The sequence below is a fragment of the Selaginella moellendorffii genome, unplaced genomic scaffold (genome assembly GCF_000143415.4).
Source record: "Selaginella moellendorffii unplaced genomic scaffold, v1.0 SELMOscaffold_19, whole genome shotgun sequence".
Classification (NCBI taxonomy): Eukaryota; Viridiplantae; Streptophyta; class Lycopodiopsida; order Selaginellales; family Selaginellaceae; genus Selaginella; species Selaginella moellendorffii.
In genome coordinates, this window is record NW_003314280.1 from 2,061,771 (window position 1) to 2,082,956 (window position 21,186).

General features: G+C 41.1%; 2 protein-coding genes across 3 annotated transcripts; one reads left to right on the top strand and one right to left on the bottom strand.

The window, feature by feature from the left end:
* The first annotated feature begins 14,431 nt into the window (after positions 1-14,431).
* LOC9650892 (protein trichome birefringence-like 11) lies at positions 14,432-16,150 on the top strand. The gene is made up of 3 exons (XM_002972338.2): positions 14,432-15,325; positions 15,420-15,578; positions 15,656-16,150. The coding sequence occupies exons 1-3, from the start codon at positions 14,460-14,462 to the stop codon at positions 15,972-15,974; spliced, it is 1,344 nt and encodes a 447-aa protein (XP_002972384.2). The 5' UTR covers positions 14,432-14,459; the 3' UTR covers positions 15,975-16,150.
* LOC9650996 (DNA ligase 6) lies at positions 16,011-21,174 on the bottom strand. 2 transcript variants are annotated; one of them, XM_024677341.1, is made up of 20 exons: positions 19,113-21,174; positions 18,934-19,051; positions 18,794-18,875; positions 18,613-18,715; positions 18,460-18,556; positions 18,309-18,411; positions 18,152-18,253; positions 18,057-18,104; positions 17,912-18,009; positions 17,791-17,856; positions 17,575-17,737; positions 17,411-17,521; positions 17,311-17,360; positions 17,154-17,250; positions 16,960-17,103; positions 16,821-16,909; positions 16,671-16,770; positions 16,509-16,626; positions 16,179-16,449; positions 16,011-16,120 (listed from the first exon to the last, which is right to left on the bottom strand). In XM_024677341.1, exons 1-19 carry the CDS (start codon positions 21,166-21,168, stop codon positions 16,265-16,267), a joined length of 3,930 nt encoding a protein of 1,309 aa, XP_024533109.1. In that variant the 5' UTR covers positions 21,169-21,174; the 3' UTR covers positions 16,011-16,120; positions 16,179-16,264. The 2 variants fall into 2 exon arrangements, with proteins under 2 accessions (XP_024533109.1, XP_024533108.1); XM_024677340.1 differs by having other exon boundaries at positions 18,152-18,259.
* Between the last annotated feature and the right edge of the window lie 12 nt (positions 21,175-21,186).

Here is a 21,186-nt window from a genome sequence, read left to right on the forward strand (position 1 = left end):
GATTGGCTGGGCAAATCTAAGGCGACAAGAAAGCCTGCTGCAAATGTGTGTTCAACGCATCTGTTAGTGTCATAAAGAGAAAAATCGCGAGCGAACCTGGTGCTTGGCATGCGCGCCGTGTCAGATTGTTGGCTCCAAACATGTGGTTCCAAGCGAGAAATAAGCTGCCATGTATCACGTACAAGCTTCTTGATCCAGGTAGAGAATGCTGTATATACACTACTACATAAATCAAACAATCAGAGAGCTCCCAAGGCAACGAAAAAGGGAACTGCTTTCATCGGAGAAGGATTAGAGTGCATTATGCGCTGCAATTCGGATGTCACAGCCTTTGGATATTGATTCCAGCTCAAGCTTGACATGCTACAAAGAGAGAAAGTCAGTGAGAATCTAGAAATGAACCAAAGAAGAAAGTGCAATGAACCTTTGGTTATTTAGATAGCCACCAAATAACCCTTTTTCCATTTGTGGTTAGAAATTTTAAGTGGTTCATGTTAAGTAAGATTAAATATTATTTCACATGATTTTATTATAATCACATAAATATATTTTTATATTAAAACTAAACTTAACAAAATTATACTAATTAAAATCACAAATAATTTAAGTGGATTGAAGGTCATATCTATATTTTAGTAAGTTTATTAGATTTTATAGTGGAACTTATATTGTTAAAAAAATTTGTTTATATATATCATTCTCATTCAAAAATTGTATAACTTATATTTCTTCTTATATTAGTAAAGTTTATTAGTAAAAAAAAAACTCTGTGCACGAAGTTTAAATATATCTATTATGGTTATACAAGTGACATTTATTATGCAATTCATAGTCTGTAATTTCAATTTTGAATTCAATTTATAAAGGGTTTTAAAAGTATATGAAGGATAGTGAAGCTAAGAATATAGTTTTGAAAAAACTTTTTAGTGGTGCTTCCAAAAAACCTTAGGGATTAGTAGCCTTAAATAGCCAACAAGCTTTTCAAGAAAGTGCTTAAAGAATAATTCCCATCCCAAAAACTATAGTATACCATATCCATTCCTAAAGGTTTAGGCCTTTCCTTTGGGATGGAATTGGGGAGTTAGGGTATCCATACTATCAAGCTAATTTAACTTCGTTTACTTTGGCATTAGGTAATTATATTGCTAAGGTTTTTACTTAGTGTACCAACTCTTTTTTTTTTTACTGGGGTTTTAACTATGCATTACATAAATAATGGGGTGTTAACAATTTCTTCATAGATTCCTGAACTCTCTCTTAAACCTAAGCTAAACTTAAGGTTTGGTTATATTCCTCGCAGGTACAAGCAACTAAATACATGGAACTTTTAAATTCATAACATCCCTTAGTACAATTAAACTTATTTATAGGATTCTGTTAATCCTTAGGTGCAGCTCCTAATTTAGGACCTTTAGAGGAAACACTATAAGTTATTTAAAAGTATGTATATATATATATATATATATATATATATATATATATATATATATATATATAGTCATAATTTATATCTTTAAATGATTATATATACTCTTTTATTTTAAATATAATATATTTCAAAATAAATTTAAAGGTGTGAGATCCAAGTGTACGGCAACGATGCTGTATACTAATATTAGCATAATGGGATTTTAATAGTTGTCGAATTAGTTTCAATCCAAACCACTCATTCTTATATATGTACATTTCTATATTCTATTTATGCACTCATATTGGTGAAGATGAGGGGCAACTTTCATTGTCCCTAAAGAGTGTTTGGATTTAGGATTTTGATTTAGATTTAACTTTTGTATTGTCTAAATTTGCCTTTCCTTATAGCTTTTTCAAATTTATTCTCTTTTATTTTTTTCTTTTTATTTATCTTCATGGCAAAGCACTAACCTCCTCCTCTTTTGACTTTGGAGCAGCAATTAGTGCATTTTCTTGATGCTATATGGTTATAGTTAGGCAATTAGATTCAATTGATAGCAGCATTTATAGCATGTGGTACATCTCCTCTTGCTCTTAGTGCCAATCTTCGTGTCAGACTGGAGTTCTTTTGTGGGAGTCTTGGGGATGATATGTACCATTGGTTTAATCACTTTACGGTGATTATCACATATTATTTTTAGGATGATGCTTAATGTTTGCATGGGTTTCCCACGTATCTCCAAGGGACAACACTATAATGATACAATGGTTTGAATACAACCACTCATAAGGATTGGAACATTCTCCTGGATGTCTTCAAACGAGCATTTGGATATGCTAACGATTGTGATGATACCTTTTAACAATTACATCATTTTTATCAAGGGCCACTTGAATCAGTGATGCAATTTAACATTCATTTCCGAAGCTTTTTGCTTTGTGCGGAGTTAAATATGTCAGAGTGGATCAAGTTGGGAATGTTGTGGCTAGCATTTTGTCAAGATATTATAGGACTTGTGCATACACTTGCTCTAACCATCCCTAACTTTTTGTAGGAGATAATCTTGTACTAATGGAGGTTGATGCTATGTCGCAAATGTGACTTCGAGTATCAAAAGATACTTATTAGCCAATCTTTACAGACACTCTCTCTTTACTACTATAACGGAAGGAGGATGAGCATAAGAAAGGAATTCCTAAATGTCTATTTAGCCAAACATACTTGGCCTAATTTGTTAATTATCTTTTACTCTGTCTTGCATTGGCTTGGGAAAAACCCTTGCGTATCAAATCCCTCAATATCATTATATAATAGTTTACCATGCTTGCCAAACACCTTTGCTATCATGCCCTTTGTGTTAGTCTTATTTCGGTCCCAAATATTATTTATGAAAAGTGTCTAGATTTGCTCATTTGGCATATCTACGGAATATAGAAATTGTTTTGAACACAATAGTGTTTTTTCTGTGTTTAAATTCATAATCTAAAAATATTTCATATTCAATAAGTTTCGAGCTTGTCCCAAAGACTAACTCCTAGTACTAAGGAAGGCTTGGGGTGAAAGCCCAAAGCGTGTGTTCCTCGGGGGGGGGGGGGGGGGAGGAGGCTATAGGGGGTTCCCAATGTATTGTAAGGATAGTAGTTGGAATGTATGTCTGACCATCTAAGACATACATATCATACATATATTGGGTTATATCACTCTTTATTCTGTGTCTGGCTTGGGTCTAAGCCCAGTGTAAAGCTCTTGAGTTTGGACTTCCCAGGAAGTCACCCAGCCTAGTACTATTCAAACCCAAGGACGCTTAACCCCAAATATCCCAAAACCCTTAATCAATTGAGAAAGGGGGTGCACTCTTGTTCATGGGCCCTTTCCCTCTATATTTGAACCTTATAGATCATCTCTCAAGTCGTTCCCTTTGGTTGCTTACACCAAACTCCACACTACTTTAGTCAGTGGGGTACCTTCCATGTTAAGTCACCAGTATGCCAAAATTGTGCTAGACACTGTTTGACACTATTTTGCATGCAAGTGCTGGATATGGGGAGCTGGTGCTTGTGGGATTGTACCAGACCCTCATTTCGTAATGCAATGGGCTTGGAATTCAACTCCAAATTCAAGTGCACTACATGCTGCTATTGTCAAGTTCAAGAACAATGTTGAAGACATGGTCGTGGCTGTGGCTATGATGTCCACTGCTGGGCATGTGATGAAGTTGGTCACATTTATCAGCATTATTAGCGTTTTCTAAATTGGCAACTTCTATTTCCTGGGTGGAGACCTTAGTGTCAACAACATCCTGTTAATGCTACTATAGTAGAAGGTTTAAACACTAAGATGCTTCTAGCAAATAAGGAGTTATGTGAGTAGTGAAGGGTCTTTATATAAATAAGTTAGTGATCCCTCCATATTTCATTCGAGAGTATCATCAAAGGGTTCACTCGACATTAGTTCATCTAGTGTTTACTTTTCAAGCTTATTTTATAACAAGAGATCTCCTTTTATTCTTTTTGTGTTGGTTGATATAAGCTTAAGTTTATCTTCTATTGTTCGACATGTTTCCACATGTTATCGTCTATATTTATGTCATATTGTAGAGCCAATTTTCATTATTTATAGCGACCATACATATGCATATGCATGGGATAAGGCAGACTAGTTGTGTGTGTAGGCAATCTCAAGCTTAAGCTGCAGTTATTATGGGTGGTATTGAGTCAAGCTTTTGACCTTATTATTGGTATGAATTGGTTGTAATGCAATTATGCCAAGTATGACTTTGATGTTTCTCTCCTTTATCTTATACTTCCTTAGATTTCTTTCATTCCTCTTATTTTTATTCTTTTTTATCCCTTTGTATTTACCTCTGCTTCCATCATATTTTTCTCCCCATTACTTCCTTCTTTGTTTCTGTCTTGTTCCTTTATTCCCTCTTCTAATCCCTCTAACGATCTTTGTGTTGTAGTAGTTGACCGACTCATGAAAGAGTATGCCAACCTCTTTGAATTTGACCTGTCGTCTGAGGCCAAGATTGCAATACATTATCCCATTCCAACTGGGGATACTTGTTTAATCTATGTTTCTATTCATCATTGGTTATCAAAAGAGATCAAGATTTTATGTGCAAATGTCAAAAAGATGTAAAAAAGGGTGTTATTCGAAAGTTGTGGAACCCTTGGGTATGTGAACCTTATCTCTTGAGGAAGCTTGATAGGAGTATTCATTTCTGCATTAACTATCGTTTGTTAAATGAATTAACGATTTTAGAGATGTACCCTCTTCCTCATACTACTGATCTTATAAATCGTATAGGGAGAAGTCATTGGTTCACCAAGTTAAATCTTGCTTCTGGGTATTGGCAAGTGCCAATAGTTGAAAAAGATATTCCTAAGATTGTTTTTCGTACATTATGTGATTTATACAAGTTCTTGGTGATGCCATTTGGTTTGAACAATACTTTAACCACTTTCTAACAATGATAAATGAGGTTCTTTATGATATGCTGAAGTGACTACTGACTTTATCAATGATGTTTTGATCCACTTAGAGGGGACATGGGAGGAACACATTTGTGATGTTTGTAGGTGTTGGATCAACTATATGAAGTTAGTTTAAAGCTTAAGTAGTTAAAGTGTGTGTTTAAGTCTAAGGGCATAACTTATCTTGGTTATCATATTTTTCGTAAAAGTTTGCAAATTGATCTTGACAAACTTGTGGCTATTCTAAAGTTTTCTACTCCAAAGTGTGTAAATGATGTGTAGCACTTTTTAGGCAAGGTGTAATATCTTTGTTGTTTTTATCTTTTTGATTGCATCTTCACCATTGTAAATGTTGTTGAAGTCATCAACATTGTCTTTCATATGATTTATAAACTGTGAACAAGTGTTTATGGATCTCAAAGAGCTATTAACAACTCCTCCAGTTTTGGCATATTTTAATTACACTTGGCTTTTCATTTTGCGCATGGATGTTTTTGATATTGGTCTTAGAGTTGTGTTGATGCAAGAGAGCTTGAGTGTGCCTAATCAGTGCCATCCCATTGCATATATCAGCCATATATTACAACCAGTGGAGATGAACTACTCCATGATAGAGAAGGAGTGTTTAATACCTTTTGGGTTTTGAGAAACTTCATGTATATCTATATGGTTCTTAGACATTATTAAAAGGTGATTATGTTGTAGTTACTTTGTTATTGAAGCAGAAGAACTTAGTTGGTCGTATTGCTTAGTGGCCTTTAAAGCTTTAGATATATGATTTTGAAGTTGTTTATTATTTGGGGAGTTCTATAGCTGATGTTGATGCCCTTTCTCAAGTTCTTTTTCCTTCTTAACTCTTTTCTCATGGTTTTGAAAAATTTATTATTCTAGCATCTATGGATTTTATGGATGAGGATTGTGTGTCATCAGAAACTGCTATACGTGATGTTCAATATTTATAAGGTGTAAAACAAGATTTACCTTCTCTTAACGAAGTTTCTGAAACTCAAAAAATTGAGCCATAGATTTAAAAGCTTCGTGACGGGTTTAAGAATCCTTCGATGACTTGCCATTTTAACATTTACATTCTCAATATCACCTTAAAGATGGTTTTCTTTATTTTGTTGGGATAAATTCTGATGATCATTTATGATTGGTGGTGCTTTCAATCTTCATTCTACATTTTTTTCATGTCTACCATGATTCTCTTATTCTAAATGGGTATATGGGACATATACCCATTCGCATGACCGAGAAGTTGGGCAAGTCTTTCTAATTAGCTGAAGATGTGACGTGATGTTATTTGGTATATGCATAATTGTGTTTGGTGCCAAACTCGTAATACTCCCCCTCATACTATGAAAGGACAGTTAGAGTCAATTGCAATTTCCTGTTCGTTTGAATTGGTCGCATTTGATCTAATAAGGCCTTTTCCACTAGCAATGAGTATGTCATTATTGTTTCTGACTACTTGACTTGCTGGATGGAAGTTAATTTTCTTGCTAATGCATTTGCAATTACTATTAAATACTTCATCCTCAATCAAGTGGTATTTCAGCATTCCTGTCTGAAGCAAATTCTTTTAAATAATGGTCTTACATTTATGGCTGAGGTATTTCATGTTTTGATGTCTTGGTTGGGGTATTGTGAGACATAAAATCCCTAGGCCCCAAAAAGGAGCCAAAAGGGTGCCATGTGGTAGTGGCTAAAGTAAAAGCCAAATGAGGTAACACATATAGACTAAAAGCTCTGACTTGAAAAGTTGAGAGTGGGAGTGGAACTCCCAACAAAGTGCTCAAGGAATGAGCACAAAGCGAGCAATAAGTGAGTCTCTAAAAAAGGGACACAAAAGGACCAACACATGACATATGGAAGAGTTCGAGATGGACCTGAGATGGAGTCTGAGATGGACCCAAGATGGAGTCCGAGATGGACCTGAGATGGACCCGAGATGGAGTCCAAAATGGACTTGAGATGGAGTCCAAGATGGATCTGAGATGAAGTCTGAGATGGACCTGAGATGGACTCCAAAATGGAGTCTGAGATGGATTCGAAATAGAGTTCTAGATGGAGTCCAAGATGGAACCGAGACCGAGTCTGAGTTCGAAGCCAAGACCGAGACCGAGACTGAGTCCGAGTTCGAGTCCAAATACTAATACAGGCTGTTGGGTGAAAGCCCAAAGTGACCGTCCCTTGGGGGCAGGGGGGGTTCCAAAGTATAATAGGGAGAGTGTGGGGATTGGACCCTAGTGGAGCCAGTTTGGCCAGGAAAGGCTAGTTTGTCCCAAAAAGGCTATACCAAGGTGTTAGGTGATGAGATAACCACTGGGAAGTCTAAGGCTAAAGTGAATACAGACTGATAAACGGGGTAGTTTGGTGAATTGTTCAAAAGCCGGCTTTAGTTCCCTCGGGAGATTAAATGGTCGATGTTCCTAGTCCAAATGTCGGTGGCACTACCTACTTGGATACCTGGTGTGGCTCAATGAAACCTCGTTTGAAGCCCATGGCTAGAGCACCCAAAGGCAAAAGGCGGGGAGAGTACCTATAAAGCTCGTGTAGGGCCATAGTATTCCAAAATGTTGTCCCAAAGTCCTATATTGTGGAAAGAAAGAGGGGTAGTCTTCTGATGTAGTGACCAAGGTTACGATCACATGGTGTGGAAGTCCCAAAGGACAATGGGACTTGGTGGTCGAGCCTGTGGGCCTTGACCCAGTGGCAGTGTCAGTGAACATAGAAAGGGATTTGGTAGAGATTAAAAAATGGATATTAAGGAAAGCTATTCCCCATGTCTATGGGCATCCAAAGGATGCTAAAGAATGGATCTAGGATGACCACTCATGGACAGATGGCCTAGTCTTTGAGAGATGAGACTTTGATGCAAGTGGTGTTGAACCACAAGTGTGGCAAAGGTGAATGGGCATAGCCTTAGCGTAATGAGCTGATATGTTAGTGGTACCTTTGGGTGTCAATTGTGGGATTGGACATATAGGGCACTTGGACCAAGTGCAAAATTTGAGTGGCAAGGATGCCATTCTTGGGGCTAGTTAGCCCTAAGTTCGGAATAGGACTTATGGAGGTTGTGAGTGAGACTCCTTTAAATGGTTGGAGGTATGGTTAAATGACTAAAATAGAATGGAAAATTTAATCACTTCACACTTTCATGAGTGTTTATCATCCATAGTCAGATGGTTTAATGGAATGGTTCGTTCGAACATTAAAAGGGATGATTATGAAGTACATGAGCTTTTAACATTCGAATTTAGATGGTTATTTGCTGTTTCTTTGATATATGTATATCATAAGGTTGCAAAGCTCTATTGGTGCTTCACCATTTTAACTTTTATATGGTCATGATCCAATATTACTAATAGAGTTGAGTTTACCTTTGCGATTACCATAAGTTGCTAATGCTAGGTCTTGGGATCAATATTTGATGAACATTCTTTCATTTGTCTGAGTAAAGTCTACCAAACACCTGAGCCGCATATAAGTGGGACAACAATGGTCTTACAACTCCTATCATCATCCACTTGTGAAGTACAAAATGAATGATTTAGTATTAATCTATTTTCCCAATCTTACAGTACGTGGGTTGTCTATAGGGCTCCTTGTTCAAGGGAACAAACTATGTCAGATATTGTGGAAAGTTAGACTACAAGTTTATGGGGTTTAGCATGATGTCTAACAAGCCAATCGTCCAGAAATTATGCATTTGCAATAGCTAAAATGCTTCATACAAAGGGATTAGGAACAATTGGCATCACTTACAAATCCATTAATGTTTCCTCCTTATGTTCCTTTAGATTTTGGCCTATTCACAAGAGGATCTTAATTGTTTTCCATCATTCTAGAGAAAGGGATGTTGTAAGGTCCAAGTGTATGGCTATGATGCTATATATTAATATTAGGTGTAATAGGATTTTGATAGCTGTTAGATTGGTTTCAATTTAGACCACTCACTCCTGTATATAAGCTATTATAAATTATTTTAAAAAAAATTATCAAAAGCTTATAAGAAAAAAAATTAGGTTTTAATTTTTAAAAATTAACTATTTTTATAAAAACAATTATATAACTTTATAATTTTTCTAGATTCATATATCATCTCTACTCTTATAAAGGTTTGTGAATGAAGTATTTAAATTGAAAACTATTTTATTTTTGTGAATTTGAATATCTACTTTTTATATTAATAAATATATTTATTACTTTAAAAATATTTTTACTTAATATTCTTTTATATAGGTTCTATAAGAGTATTTAATTAAAATATAATTTATTAACTCTATATATAGATATTTATGCAAAACCTATTTTTTGATGAGAAAACTTCAAAATCTAAAAATAATTAAAATGTATATATTTAGTACAAGTACATAAACTACTGTAATTTAATAAATATTTTAAATTAAATAAGTTAAAGAATATATGCATCCTATGTGTTTAGTTAGAAAATATGATTGTTAAATTTTTTTTACTCAAAACTATAGTTATTTTATATTTGTAGTAAATTTTTTTATAAAATCACATAATTTCTAAAGTATTTATTAATAATATCTTTTGCAAAAAAAAAATTAGATAATTATATATACACTAAAAATACTTTAAATCATAATACTATTATATTAATTAATAAAAATAAATCTCATCTTTGAGACGATTCACCTTACACCTGACTTGACTTTGCCGGTGATAACTTAAATTCTTCAACCTTGTCTCTTTTTAAAATTAGTATTTAAAATAAAAGTTTTTGTTTTGAATTTTTTCTATATATAAAATTAATTTTATATCTTTATTTTATAATATAATTATTAAAATTATTTCATAAATATTATCTTAAATTTTAATTTTAAAAAAATACAAATATTTAACCTTAAAACTTAATACAAATAAATTAATATGAGTGTGTTGAAAAAATTATTTATTATTTATTTATGAACTTTTAGAATTTCCCTATTGCTAACATTAAACTTGAATTTTTTTATCCTTTAAATACTCCAAAATAATCTAGATGTTACTTAACTTTCTATATAAGTTTTATAAAGTTTTATTTGAAGTATCAACCAATGTAAATCTAAATTCATCATCTTTTAAATTGTTAATTGTTATCCAACATTTGTGAAAGAAAATTGGAAAAATTACCTATATATATATTGTATTTTTCTACAATTTAAAAAGTTCCTAAATCATCATATCATCATACAGGGAAACTCAAGAATAAAACATTTAAATTAGAACTTTGCATTGTCTACTATTGCTTGGCCATACACTTACTATAATATAATGGGGTTTTCTCTTTATCTTGATCTTTTATGTAAGTTTTTTTTGTCATTTGTCTTTCAAGAAGTTTGGTGGGTGTAAAACTACTCACTAGAATGCAATTGTCCTTGGTTAAATAAAAAGACTGTTTTAGTATAAGTTGACTATAGTAAATATGGTGTAAAACACTTATTTGCACAAACTTGAATTAAGATATGCTCATAACCAATGATGCATGACTATATAGAGCCATAATTGCTGCCAATAGAGGTAAAAGAAAATCCCTTAACTCAAATGTTATTTTCTTTTTGGCAATTCAATACAATAATACCTCATACTTACAATGTCCTTTTGCAGTTTTTTTCTTAGCATCTGAAATTAAAGATGCCTTATTAGTAGACTCTAAAGTATCTTGATCTCTCATTCTCCTTTCATAAAACCAAATCATAACTTTTTATTAGATCACTTCTGATATGCAAAAGATAGGCATTTCTCTTGCTTCTAACAACCAACCACTTAGAACTTCACTAATGTTACATATCAAATGACCAAAATGATGATCTTAAAATAAAGTGATTCCCCAATGAACTTCCACTCCAATATGTACAAGGTTAATTTGAGATTTAATCTCTTCTACTACTTTTGTAAATGCCTACTTCCACACTCTTTTGAATTCCTTTTTAAAATTCTGTGCAAAATGTCTTAAATAAAACATAATCCAGAAACAGTTTTTAAGGTTCTAGAAAAATAACTTTCAACTATTGTCATTTTCATTGTCAATCACCCCAAAAGTAATCAAATATAAGTTTAAAAAATTTTGAGATAAATAAAAATTGAAACTACACTAAGATTTTTAAATGTTATATAGCTTAAAAATTGTAAGCAAGCAATGAAAACACTTAACTTGAATATAAGTTTTGTGCTTTTAAGCAAATCAGTATATCTGGTCTGTTTTTTTGTTCCTTTTTAATGGTCCAGATTTTATGATAATTTATTTTAATGGATAAGAGTTTTTTACTAAGCATAGTGTTTAAAATTTTTTAATTACCATACATCTTTGGTTTTATTAGTCTAATGGTTCTAAACTATTTACCAATACTACTTTTGATCATGCTTGGAAAAAGGAACAATAGATTACTCTAAAGCTTGAAGAGTCTACTCTTCTTTTTCTTGATTTGATCTTGATGCTCTTTTCGGAGTATAAGAAAAATATTAATAAAAAATTTCCGGATCCATTTATTTATTGATCTTACTAGCCGCTGCTTTTCAGCATCCACACAGCAAGCGCGAGGAGCAATGGCTGGGAGGTGAGCAGACCACTGACGAACGAGGCCTATAGAGGGTATGGAGACTTTCTGCTGCTCCGCCTAGACAACCGAGTCCTCGGCCAAGTTTTTCGGGCGCTAGGCGAATGTGATGGCGCCACGGGCTGCTTCCAGGCGAATCTCCTAGACCAGACGCTCAAGTACGCCGAAATCGTCAGCGGCGAATTCCCCCCACCCGCTGAAAAACCACTCGGGTTTGACGACATAGGCGACTACCCCATCCCATATACACACATGATCAAGCTCGTGGACAACGCCACGGAGAATGCAATCCGCTGCTGCCGTGGAGAGCCACCCATCCATCACCGCACACAGGAAGAAACTCCCCTCGTGCACGACTTTTGCCGGAATGTTGCCTGCCGAGCCGAGAAGGAAGTCTTTGCCGGGGAGCCAAACGTGCACGAGTTGAAGGAGCAGGCGCGTGCGTTTGCCGCTGAGTGCTATCCCAACCTCTTTGGTCTGCACTCCACAAACCTCACCGCTCTTGTCCATGAGCGCTCTCGATCATTTGCTACACCTGTTGTTCCACGCACTTTCTTCTCCAGCGATCACTTGAAATTGATGAGGTGTGCCAGGAGCCTCGAGTTGGCGCAGGAGGTGGCTGATGCCGGGGGACTGCCGGAATTCCCTCATCATGGAGGTCTCGTCTACAACTTTGAGAAGAAACACTGCTGCCACAAGTACAATAAAGCTATGGCTTCGATCCTGCCTGGAGTGTTTTAACTTCGGTTCTTTCTGTGGCTTGCTGAATATGACGAGCGCAAGCTATTGTGGTTGTCCTTCTAGAACCAGCAGTTCTACACTGTCGATGTGCAAGTGCCCGGTAAATAATTTGCAGACGTTATCTTAAATTTTTTTCTTGCGTACAGGTCTCACGTCGCTGGATCAAGTGACTGTTGTAAAAGATGGACAGGGCATGCGTGTTTCCATGGAGAAGGACGTGTTCCGCCCCGAGAGGCTTGCGGTTCCTCCTTATGCCGACGTCCACAGTGCAATACATAATCTCCAGGATGAGATTCGCACCATTCGCCTTCCCAAGGGGCCTCTGCGTTCAAAGGGACAGCTTCAACAATGCCAATTGACAACCTAGATGATCAATCTTATGTTTTTCTTTTTCCTTCTTTTAATTTCCTGTTGTTCTCTTCTTCTCTGCTGTAGCCAAGAGGCGATCCATCAGGGCAAATACAGCAGATGACGAGCATCACCACATTCTTTGTGTCGAAGTTCCAGGTATGTCTCTGAAAACTCTCGCGTTTTCTTGGCTTGTTGACCATGCAGGCTTGTCGCGAGAGGAAGTGATTGTGGACTGTGCAGGGCCGGAACTCATCGTTAAGACCAGCGGCAACGTCTTCAAGCAAAAGAAGCTTAAGCTCCCCTCTGGTGCAGACGTGAAGCAGGCTAAAGCGTCTTTCCGGAACGGCTTGCTTACCATTCGTGTTCCTAAGAGTGCAGAGCTAGCTTGTTCTGCAGAGCTAACTTTTCAGTAGCACTTTTTGTTTATGATGCCTGTTCTAATGTCATGTAATTGTAATATTGTTATATAAAGCGCTTAATTTCTATTGCGAATGTTGTGACGCAATCGCCCGCATGGATCTTCCGGAAGCTGTCGAAAATTCCTGCGGCTCCATACATCTAGATCTCAGGTCTCGGATTTTCGTAAAGGGCATGTAGCCAATAATCCCGATTGTGTGTTCAAGCAAAAAAAGAGAGAGAAAGTTGCTGGAGTAGAATCGAATAGTAACTTGATTAATCGTTGTCTAATCACGGTGTTAGCTATGGTTAGCTCTTTTCTATTTCTGAAGCAATAGATTTTCTTTTTCCACTAGAGGTACAAGAAATGTTCAAAATTCAGCATGAGACCTAAGGATTCAAGAAGCATGAGACCAAATGATCCCCTCTACCATAAGTTCAGCCGATGTCTAGTTTAGTTTTATCTATGCATTACTTAAGAGTGGCTTTCTTTATAAATACCTGCATGATAGATAGAAGAGTGAGACGAACGATCTTAAATAACTAGACGTTTGCACTACTTTGTCTTCGTAATGTATTACCGAAAAAGTGACTTTCTCATAAAATTGTGGGCTTTTATATGTGAGTTTTGAGTAATAAGCCAAGCAAGAAGAATACAGTACTGACAGGTATATTCACTTTTCTATCGTAAATTGCACCGTGACAGATTGTTGGCTCCAAACATGTAGTTCCAAGCGAGAAATATGCTGCCAAGGATCACGCACAAGGTTTTTGGGCCAGGAAAGAGAAAGCTGCATATACATCAACTACATCACAACTTGGAGAAGCAGGCCAATCTATCAGAGAGTTTTAAGGCAAAGAAAAAGCATTCTCGGAGCTGTATTACAGTGCATTGGTGCGCTCCAATTCGGATGTCACACTGGATAGTGAAGAGATTTCTTTCCAGCTCCAAAGGTGGAAGCTACGAAGAGAAAAAGACAGAGAATATAGAAGACCAACCGTAGCAGCTCAGTTCGCCCAAGATCCCTTGAGCTAGAGAAAGTTTCCGTCTACTCTATTGAATGATAAAAGTAAACAAAGGCACCTTTTCAGATTGTGCCAGTAACAAGTATCATTGGCAATGCCACACCTTAGAGATTCCGTGATCTAGCAAGGATCAAAAAGGCAAGCAGAGGAAAAAAAGGAAAAAGAAAGAGAAGATCCTTGTGAAAGCAGCGAAAGTTTCTCGAGCTTACGTAAGGGACGAAAAAGAAAGAGAAAAGCGGCAAAAGTTTCTCGAGTCGGATCTAGAGAAATTGAAAGTCACAAGAGAAATCACGCAATTGCGCTAAATCCCGCGCAAAGGATTTGTAGCCCTAACTCCGTTTGGACGGGAATCGAACCGCCAACGTTTTACTTCGCTAATTCAAGAAAGACGCCTTTAGAGCCTTTAGAGGGCAGCGGTTTGTTATGTTTTCTTGCTTCTTGTTTGCGTACTATAAGGAGGAGGAGCGGCGGCGCGATGAACCGGAGAGCTGGATGGCCGAGAAGATCCTCCACCACCACCACCACCACCACCGCCACCTCCATTCCCTCCTCACCACCTCCACCGCCGCCGCATTCCTCACGCTCGTCTTCGTTACCGCCCTTCTACTCTGCGCTCTCTACTCGGATTCTCCCTCCTCCACCCCGGCTTTCATCCTCCGGAGCCTCTCGGGCGCCGCCGCCGCCGTCTCCTCCACGCTCTCCGGCCAAAGCTCCCGCCTTTCGCCTCCGCTAGTCCAATCTCCATCGCCATCTCCATCTCCATCTCCCTGCGATCCAGAGAAAGCCCAGCGATTGCGCGGCGATCCAGAGAGGAGTACGAGAGGGCGATGGATCTACGACGATTCCTATCCACTCTACGAATCCCGGTCGTGCCCATTCATCGACGATGGGTTCCGGTGCTCCGAGAATGGGCGCCCGGACCTCGGCTACCTCAAGTGGCGGTGGAGCAGCGCCGAGAACCTCCGCGCGCCGGATCCGCGCGCCATCCTCGACCGCCTCCGCGGCCAGCGCGTCGTCTTCGTCGGCGATTCCATCGGCCGCAACCAGTGGGAGTCGCTGCTGTGCATCCTCGCGCAGGGCGTGGCCAACAAGTCGCGGATCTTCGAGGAGAACGGCGAGGCCATCACCAAGCACACGGGATTCCTCTCGTTTCGGTTCCAGGACTACAACTGCACGCTCGAGTACTACCGATCGCCCTTCCTGGTGCCGCAGGGCCGGCCACCGCCGGGCAGCCCCGCCAAGGTCCGATCGGCGATCCATGTCGATGTCTTGGACTGGACGTCGCCCAGGTGGATTGGCGCGCGCATCCTCGTCTTCAATGCCGGGCACTGGTGGAATTACGAGAAGACGCTGCGCGGGTGAGCTGCCCAATCCATCCCATCGATCGTTAGTTACTCTTTTCGATCGGATTCTCCCCTCTTCCTAACTGTTTCGCATGAACCCTAAAAACAGGGGATGCTACTTCGCCCAGCGCAACAGGGTGAACGTGACAATGCCCGTGGGCGACGCGTACGCGCGCGCGATCCACACATGGGGCGAGTGGGTGCGCCAGCGGATCGACACCAGCGCCACCGCCGTCTTCTTCCGATCCTACTCCTCGGTCCACTTCCGGTATCGCGAAATCCCCAAAACAGAGCACTCTGTTCTAAAGCTCCTCTCTCCAAATCTCTTTCTTTCTTTCTTGCCAGGAATGGGACATGGAGGAGTGGCGGGCACTGCGATCGCGAGACGATGCCCGGCCAGGCGAGCGATGGCGGGCAGCGGAGGGAGGAGGCGTGGACGACGCGCATCGCCCGCGACACGATTGCGAAGCTCCGCGGCGTGAGATTGCTCGATATCGGGGAGATGACCGATTTGCGGAGGGACGGCCACCCATCGCTGTGGTACCGGGGACCCAACGCTGGGCCGGCGGCGCGGAGCAAGCAGGACTGTAGCCACTGGTGCTTGCCGGGCGTCCCAGATACTTGGAACTTGCTGCTACTTCACCATCTCTGGCAAGATCTCTGACCATTCTTCCTTGTTTTCCTTTTCGATCGCCGCCACCACTGCCTCGATTCGCAAAGTGACCGAGCGGTTCCACCACACTGCCTCGATTCTCCAGTGATCGAGCGATTCTTTTTTTCGGACGACTGTATATGACAAGAGTTCTTTCTCTGCACAGCAATAAAGAAACCTTTAGCTTCCATGGGCGTTGACGACAAGCTTACTTACCTCTTCGACGACAAGCTTACTTACCTCCTCGATCGTTGGAACTGCCTTTTCGGAGTCGTAGCGTACTTTAGAGCGTGTGCTGGCTTTTATGTTGGAATGTCGACTTTGCGGGTCTGCGCGTTGAAGAGCTGTACGAGCTCGCTCGGCGACGTTGCGTCTTCCGGGGACTTGTCGATCCTCTCGCCCACGAATCTGGGGAAGCGTAAGGAAATGCCTCGGTCTGGATGGACTAGGCCAGCGGCTGCCTGGTGAACCGGGGAGATTGTATAGTCTGCATTAAACAAAAGAAACGCAATCACAACTGATAGCTTTTGTGCTGACTATTCTCACCGGCGCCGCGAATCTCCCACACTTTAGCAGCTGCGAACCACACATCGGGCCGCTCCAAAGTTTGATAGTAGCTTGGTTTTTTGCTTAGAAGCTTGTCCTCCGAGTAAAACTCCTTCATCTGGAGAGCAATGAAACGGAGGACGGATCATACAGAGGATTTACCTGCTCGTAAAAGGCGTCGGTGAAGCCGGACATAACGCGGCAAACGCTTTGGAATACCTCCTGATCAGGATCGTAGCACGCAAGGAGAAACGGGCTATGCCTGCAGAGGACTTGATGAGCAAAGACTGGAAGCTATTTCTTTGTACGTACCATCCAGCTTTGCGTCCATTCCCATACCAAGCTCCAATAGGTACAAGGTCAAGACTATCGCTCAATCCCTCGACATAATCTCGCTTCAGCTGTTTACACATACTTCAAATGATTATCAGCACAAAATTCAAAGAATCACCTTGAGCCAAGATTCTGCTCTTTTTGCTGGAGCGTAAAACGAGCCTTCGTCCAGGGCCTTTACCATTAATCCTTCACATGAAGCAGCAATAGCTTGTCCCAAGAAGTCCTGGATATGCTCCGTGTTATGCTCCTCGGGTGTGAACTGCAAAAGCCTAGAGTCGGTTCTTACCTTTTAAACTTAGAACCACTTACAGTCTTCTCCGCCGCAAAATCGAGATAACCAGGCCTTACTTCTGGAAACAAGTCATGCATGCGTCGTCTCCTGAGCCTGAGAGGTGCTTTTACAAACCTGCCAAAACTTACACGCTATGATCAGGCAAATTTCGACGGAACAAGGAAAAAAACTCACGGTTCACCATCCACGTACATAACATCGAAGACGAAAACGCAAACGTTGACCTGCGAGAATCTTTTCACGGTATGCTAGCAAGAACATGGGCTGTACGCACCGTAATTTTGTCCAAATCCACACCCGTCCCTGTTCGTCCCCCTCTCTCACGAGTACTGAGTGACTGGAAGGCCATTAACTTATTGTTGTTTGCCCTGTCAACTGCGACCAGCTGACAATACAGTTTTAGAATAAGGCCATACCAGAATCAAGAAACGATCAGACCTCTGCGTCGATGATAAATGATCGGCTGTCTCTTTTGATCGTTGACGACTTAATAATTTCGACCACATCCGGGAAACGCGACGTTGAATTCTCGCAATTACGAGAAAAGATTCGAACGGATCCGTCGTCTAAAAGATGAATTTGTGCTCGAAAGCCATCATACCTGTCGAGAAAAAAAAATCTGTTACTAAATTTACATCTCGCTCCTATACATACTTAAACTCCGACGTAAACGATTTTCCTTCAAAGATTTTCAACACGTCAGGGACCCCGTTTGCAATTCTGTAATTAAACGTTGTTATGGCCAAAGAAAAAAAGTCGAATGTGTGCAACATACTTTGCTAGCATGGGCTTTATGGGAATTCCAGGGGTTAAAACCATCCTCGTAGCTAGTGCTACCATGCCTTGTTCTAGTAGAAACGGAACTAGTATGTCCTGAGTCACAGGAATTGAGTGACATGTAAAACAATGTTACTACTTACAAAATTTGGAACAAGATTGAACGCCTCTACAATTAGCGCTGACACTTCCTGTGATCAACTCTTGACAAAGGAGCGTGTAAGATAAAAGAGCGTACCTGATGCTTCAAGGCCGCTACTGCAGAATTGTCCCGATGTAATACAACCGCTTCTGCCAGAGCTGGAAGAACCGTTCGTACCATAGCACCAATTCTCATGTTCTGTACCTGTTTGGATCATTACTAAAGAATAATTATTTGGTCGTCATTGTCCTACCAGAGTGCGTACAAGATATGTGACTTCCTTCTCACGGCATGATCGCAGGAGACCCACAACCATGTTTTTCTTGCGACTACTGCTTCCGATGCCGGTTTCTTTGCTGAAAAGGAGGCTCGGTGATCGGATTTAAGATGACCAGCAATTTCACCTTATCTGCTTTAATGTGCTGAAAACGTGACGTATCAGTAACGGTTGCGGATTCCTCAGCATGGATTGTGTTTGCTTGCATGCTTGTGCAACGTCACCTGCAAAACAGAAACACATTCCTCAGTACTTTGTGTAGCTAAACAGAGTGACGCACCCAGATCGCCCATACGGTTGTACATCTCCTTAAGTTTGGACTTCGGTGTTCCTGTTGCTTCTTCAATAGCCATAACCACGGTAGCTGTTCCGATGCTCAGGTCCTAAGAACAAGTAGACTAGTCATAAACTGATGAAAACTATCCTTTGAGCACGCCGTATGAGACAGAAAGACAACTAACCACATTTTCATAATCGGGGGCGATACGATTTGTTGTCAAATACAGTGCAGCAAGAACATCTGCCGATGACAGCGCTAGCAAACTGCAGGACAAGTTTTGCAAATTACGAGATAAACAAAGAGAAAAGAATGTCAGCGTACCTCCGGAACATGTTACACAGCATTTCTGTGGTACGATAGCGACCACTCTCTTTCTCAACGAGTTCAAACGTGCGTGCCAGATGCAAGTATGGTGCTAGTTCATCGGCTTTCCAGCAAGCTAGCACGAAAAGAAAAGGAGAGACAACTAAGCTTAGACATAAGATAATAGAAAACTATACCGTGGTGGACAGGATCATAGCTGCTGAGTGGTAATGCTACGTATGTTGCTCTAGAGCTTTCTTTGGGTTGTGATAATCGACCACTTGAAACGTTTCCATCCAGCCTGCCTTCGCTCATGTCATCTATTGTTTCCACCGCCACTGCTGTCGAAGGATCTTGCAAGTTCTCCTCGTTACAATCTTTCAATGTTATAGCTGGTACCTCTGAGATGTTGGCGGAATTGAAATGCAAGTCTAGTGCTGCCGCGATATCCCCGCCTCCCTTTTCTAGTAAAGCCAACGCTGAAGGTTCAGACACCTCTAACATGGTGACTAGCTGCTTCACCTTTTGATCAGTTGTCGTTCCAGAGCTCCTACTTTCTGTTGCTTCGGACGACGCGGATTCTTTCTTGAAGAACGAAAGAAGAGACCTTTGGCCGCTGATTAATGAGTTCTTCGTCTTACTTTTAGATCCTCTAGACTTGTTTGTAGTTGGAACTTTCGTTGGTCTACCGGGAGGCGGTGTTGCTGGAGGATGCTTCGGCCCTTTAGCACTCTGAGAACTACAGGATCTCAGAGTGATCGTTGTGCCTGTGTCCTTCCGTTCTGGTGAAGCTTGCTGTTTGCAAAAAAGAGCCACCGCGGCATTAAGGTCTCCCGATGCTTCCAAGAGCAGCTTCTCAATCTGTGTATCCGAGACCGACTCAGGCAGGACGCTCTTTAGCTGCATTTTCGTCTCGATATTCTCGTTGCTTATATCGTTGCTTCCATCGTTCTGCTCAAAATCTTCCCTGCTCCTCCTCCTGGCATTACGTCCAAAGGCAGTCAGATGCTCGCTGCAATCCTCGTTTTCTACCTCCGGTGTTTTATTCGTCGCTTTCCTGTTAAAGCCTTTAAGGAACTTCCTCTTGCTTCCAGTCTCGTCCACGAGATTACGAAAGTGTTTCTTCATAGCGTCCGCGGTCTTGCTGTCCATGCCTTTGTCATCAAGCCCGACCGTCGGAAAGACTTCTCTTGGCCTTAAGAATCCCACGTACTCCCTCAGCTCTTCATAGTTAGAATGCTCGCTGTATGGCACCAGATGAATTTCCAGTGAGCCCCTTTTCCTCACTGGAAAAGTTGCCTCGTGCGTCCAGCCCGTTGGAACGAAACCAACCACACGATCAACCTTGTTTTCCAGGCACAACATCTCCATATTGCTGAAGTTGGGACGGAAGAACGGCCAAGTCTCCCCAAGAACATTCCAGCCTACGACATGCACGGAGCTCCGTGCTTGATCGGTCGTGAAGCAAAGCATTGCCTGCTCTCCCAAATCCAAGCACTTGAGCAACGCGAGCTTCTTCTCGTTCACGTAAATCATGCACTTGCACCTCTCAGCCACGGCCAACAAAATCTTCTCCTTCCCAATCACGTACGTGGATATCAGGAACAGCGTGCGCTGCTGGCTTCTCTCCTCTTGCAGCATCATCCTCTCGATGGTCTCTGCGATATAGCTGATTGACTCTTCCTGTGCTGGAAACACGAACTTTGGATTGCAGTAAGTGGTGTCCAGGAACACGGCATCGGCTCCAACAAAGTTGCAAAGCGAGGCATCCTCCTTCATCACCGGCGTAAACCTCATATCCCCCGTATGAACAAACCGAGTTCCGTGCTCGGGGACCTCCACCAAGAACTGCACAGCCCCGGGGCAATGATTCGCATCCACCAGCGTCACTTGGCACTCGTCAATCCAGATCACAGAGTTCATCGCAAGCTCCACCACGAAATCCCGGCGAACACCCAGCGCCCCCACCACCAAGTGCCCGGTCACCTGCGAGCAGAAGATCATCCCCTTGTCCCACGACGGCGCCAGCCCGGCGTAGTGATCGCCGTGGAAGTGCGTGAGGAAATACGCCCTGGACCAGTCCCCAGCACACTGCGCCCCGAGTCCATCCACCACGAATCGAGTACCTGGAATGCGCTTGTGGAAGGGAAAATCCGATGGAAATCTCGAATAGCTGTGGCCGCCGCCGCCGCTGGCGCCATCGCCGCTGGCGCTCGCGCGGCGCCAGAGATCGAGCGAGGAGAGCGCTACCATAGACGTCGCTAGGGCAAC

What these genes read in the sequence shown, in the direction of transcription:
- LOC9650892 (XM_002972338.2), top strand. Translation starts at nt 14,460, where the DNA reads ATGGCCGAGAAGATCCTCCACCACCACCACCACCACCACCGCCACCTC. An exon ending in TACGAGAAGACGCTGCGCGG is followed by an intron (nt 15,326 to 15,419) that starts GTGAGCTGCCCA and finishes CCCTAAAAACAG; the next exon opens with GGGATGCTACTTCGCCCAGC. An exon ending in TACTCCTCGGTCCACTTCCG is followed by an intron (nt 15,579 to 15,655) that starts GTATCGCGAAAT and finishes CTTTCTTGCCAG; the next exon opens with GAATGGGACATGGAGGAGTG.
- LOC9650996 (XM_024677340.1), bottom strand. Translation starts at nt 21,168, where the DNA reads ATGGTAGCGCTCTCCTCGCTCGATCTCTGGCGCCGCGCGAGCGCCAGC. An exon ending in CATATCTTGTACGCACTCTG is followed by an intron (nt 18,260 to 18,308) that starts GTAGGACAATGA and finishes TGATCCAAACAG; the next exon opens with GTACAGAACATGAGAATTGG. An exon ending in GAGCAGAATCTTGGCTCAAG is followed by an intron (nt 16,910 to 16,959) that starts GTGATTCTTTGA and finishes ATGTGTAAACAG; the next exon opens with CTGAAGCGAGATTATGTCGA.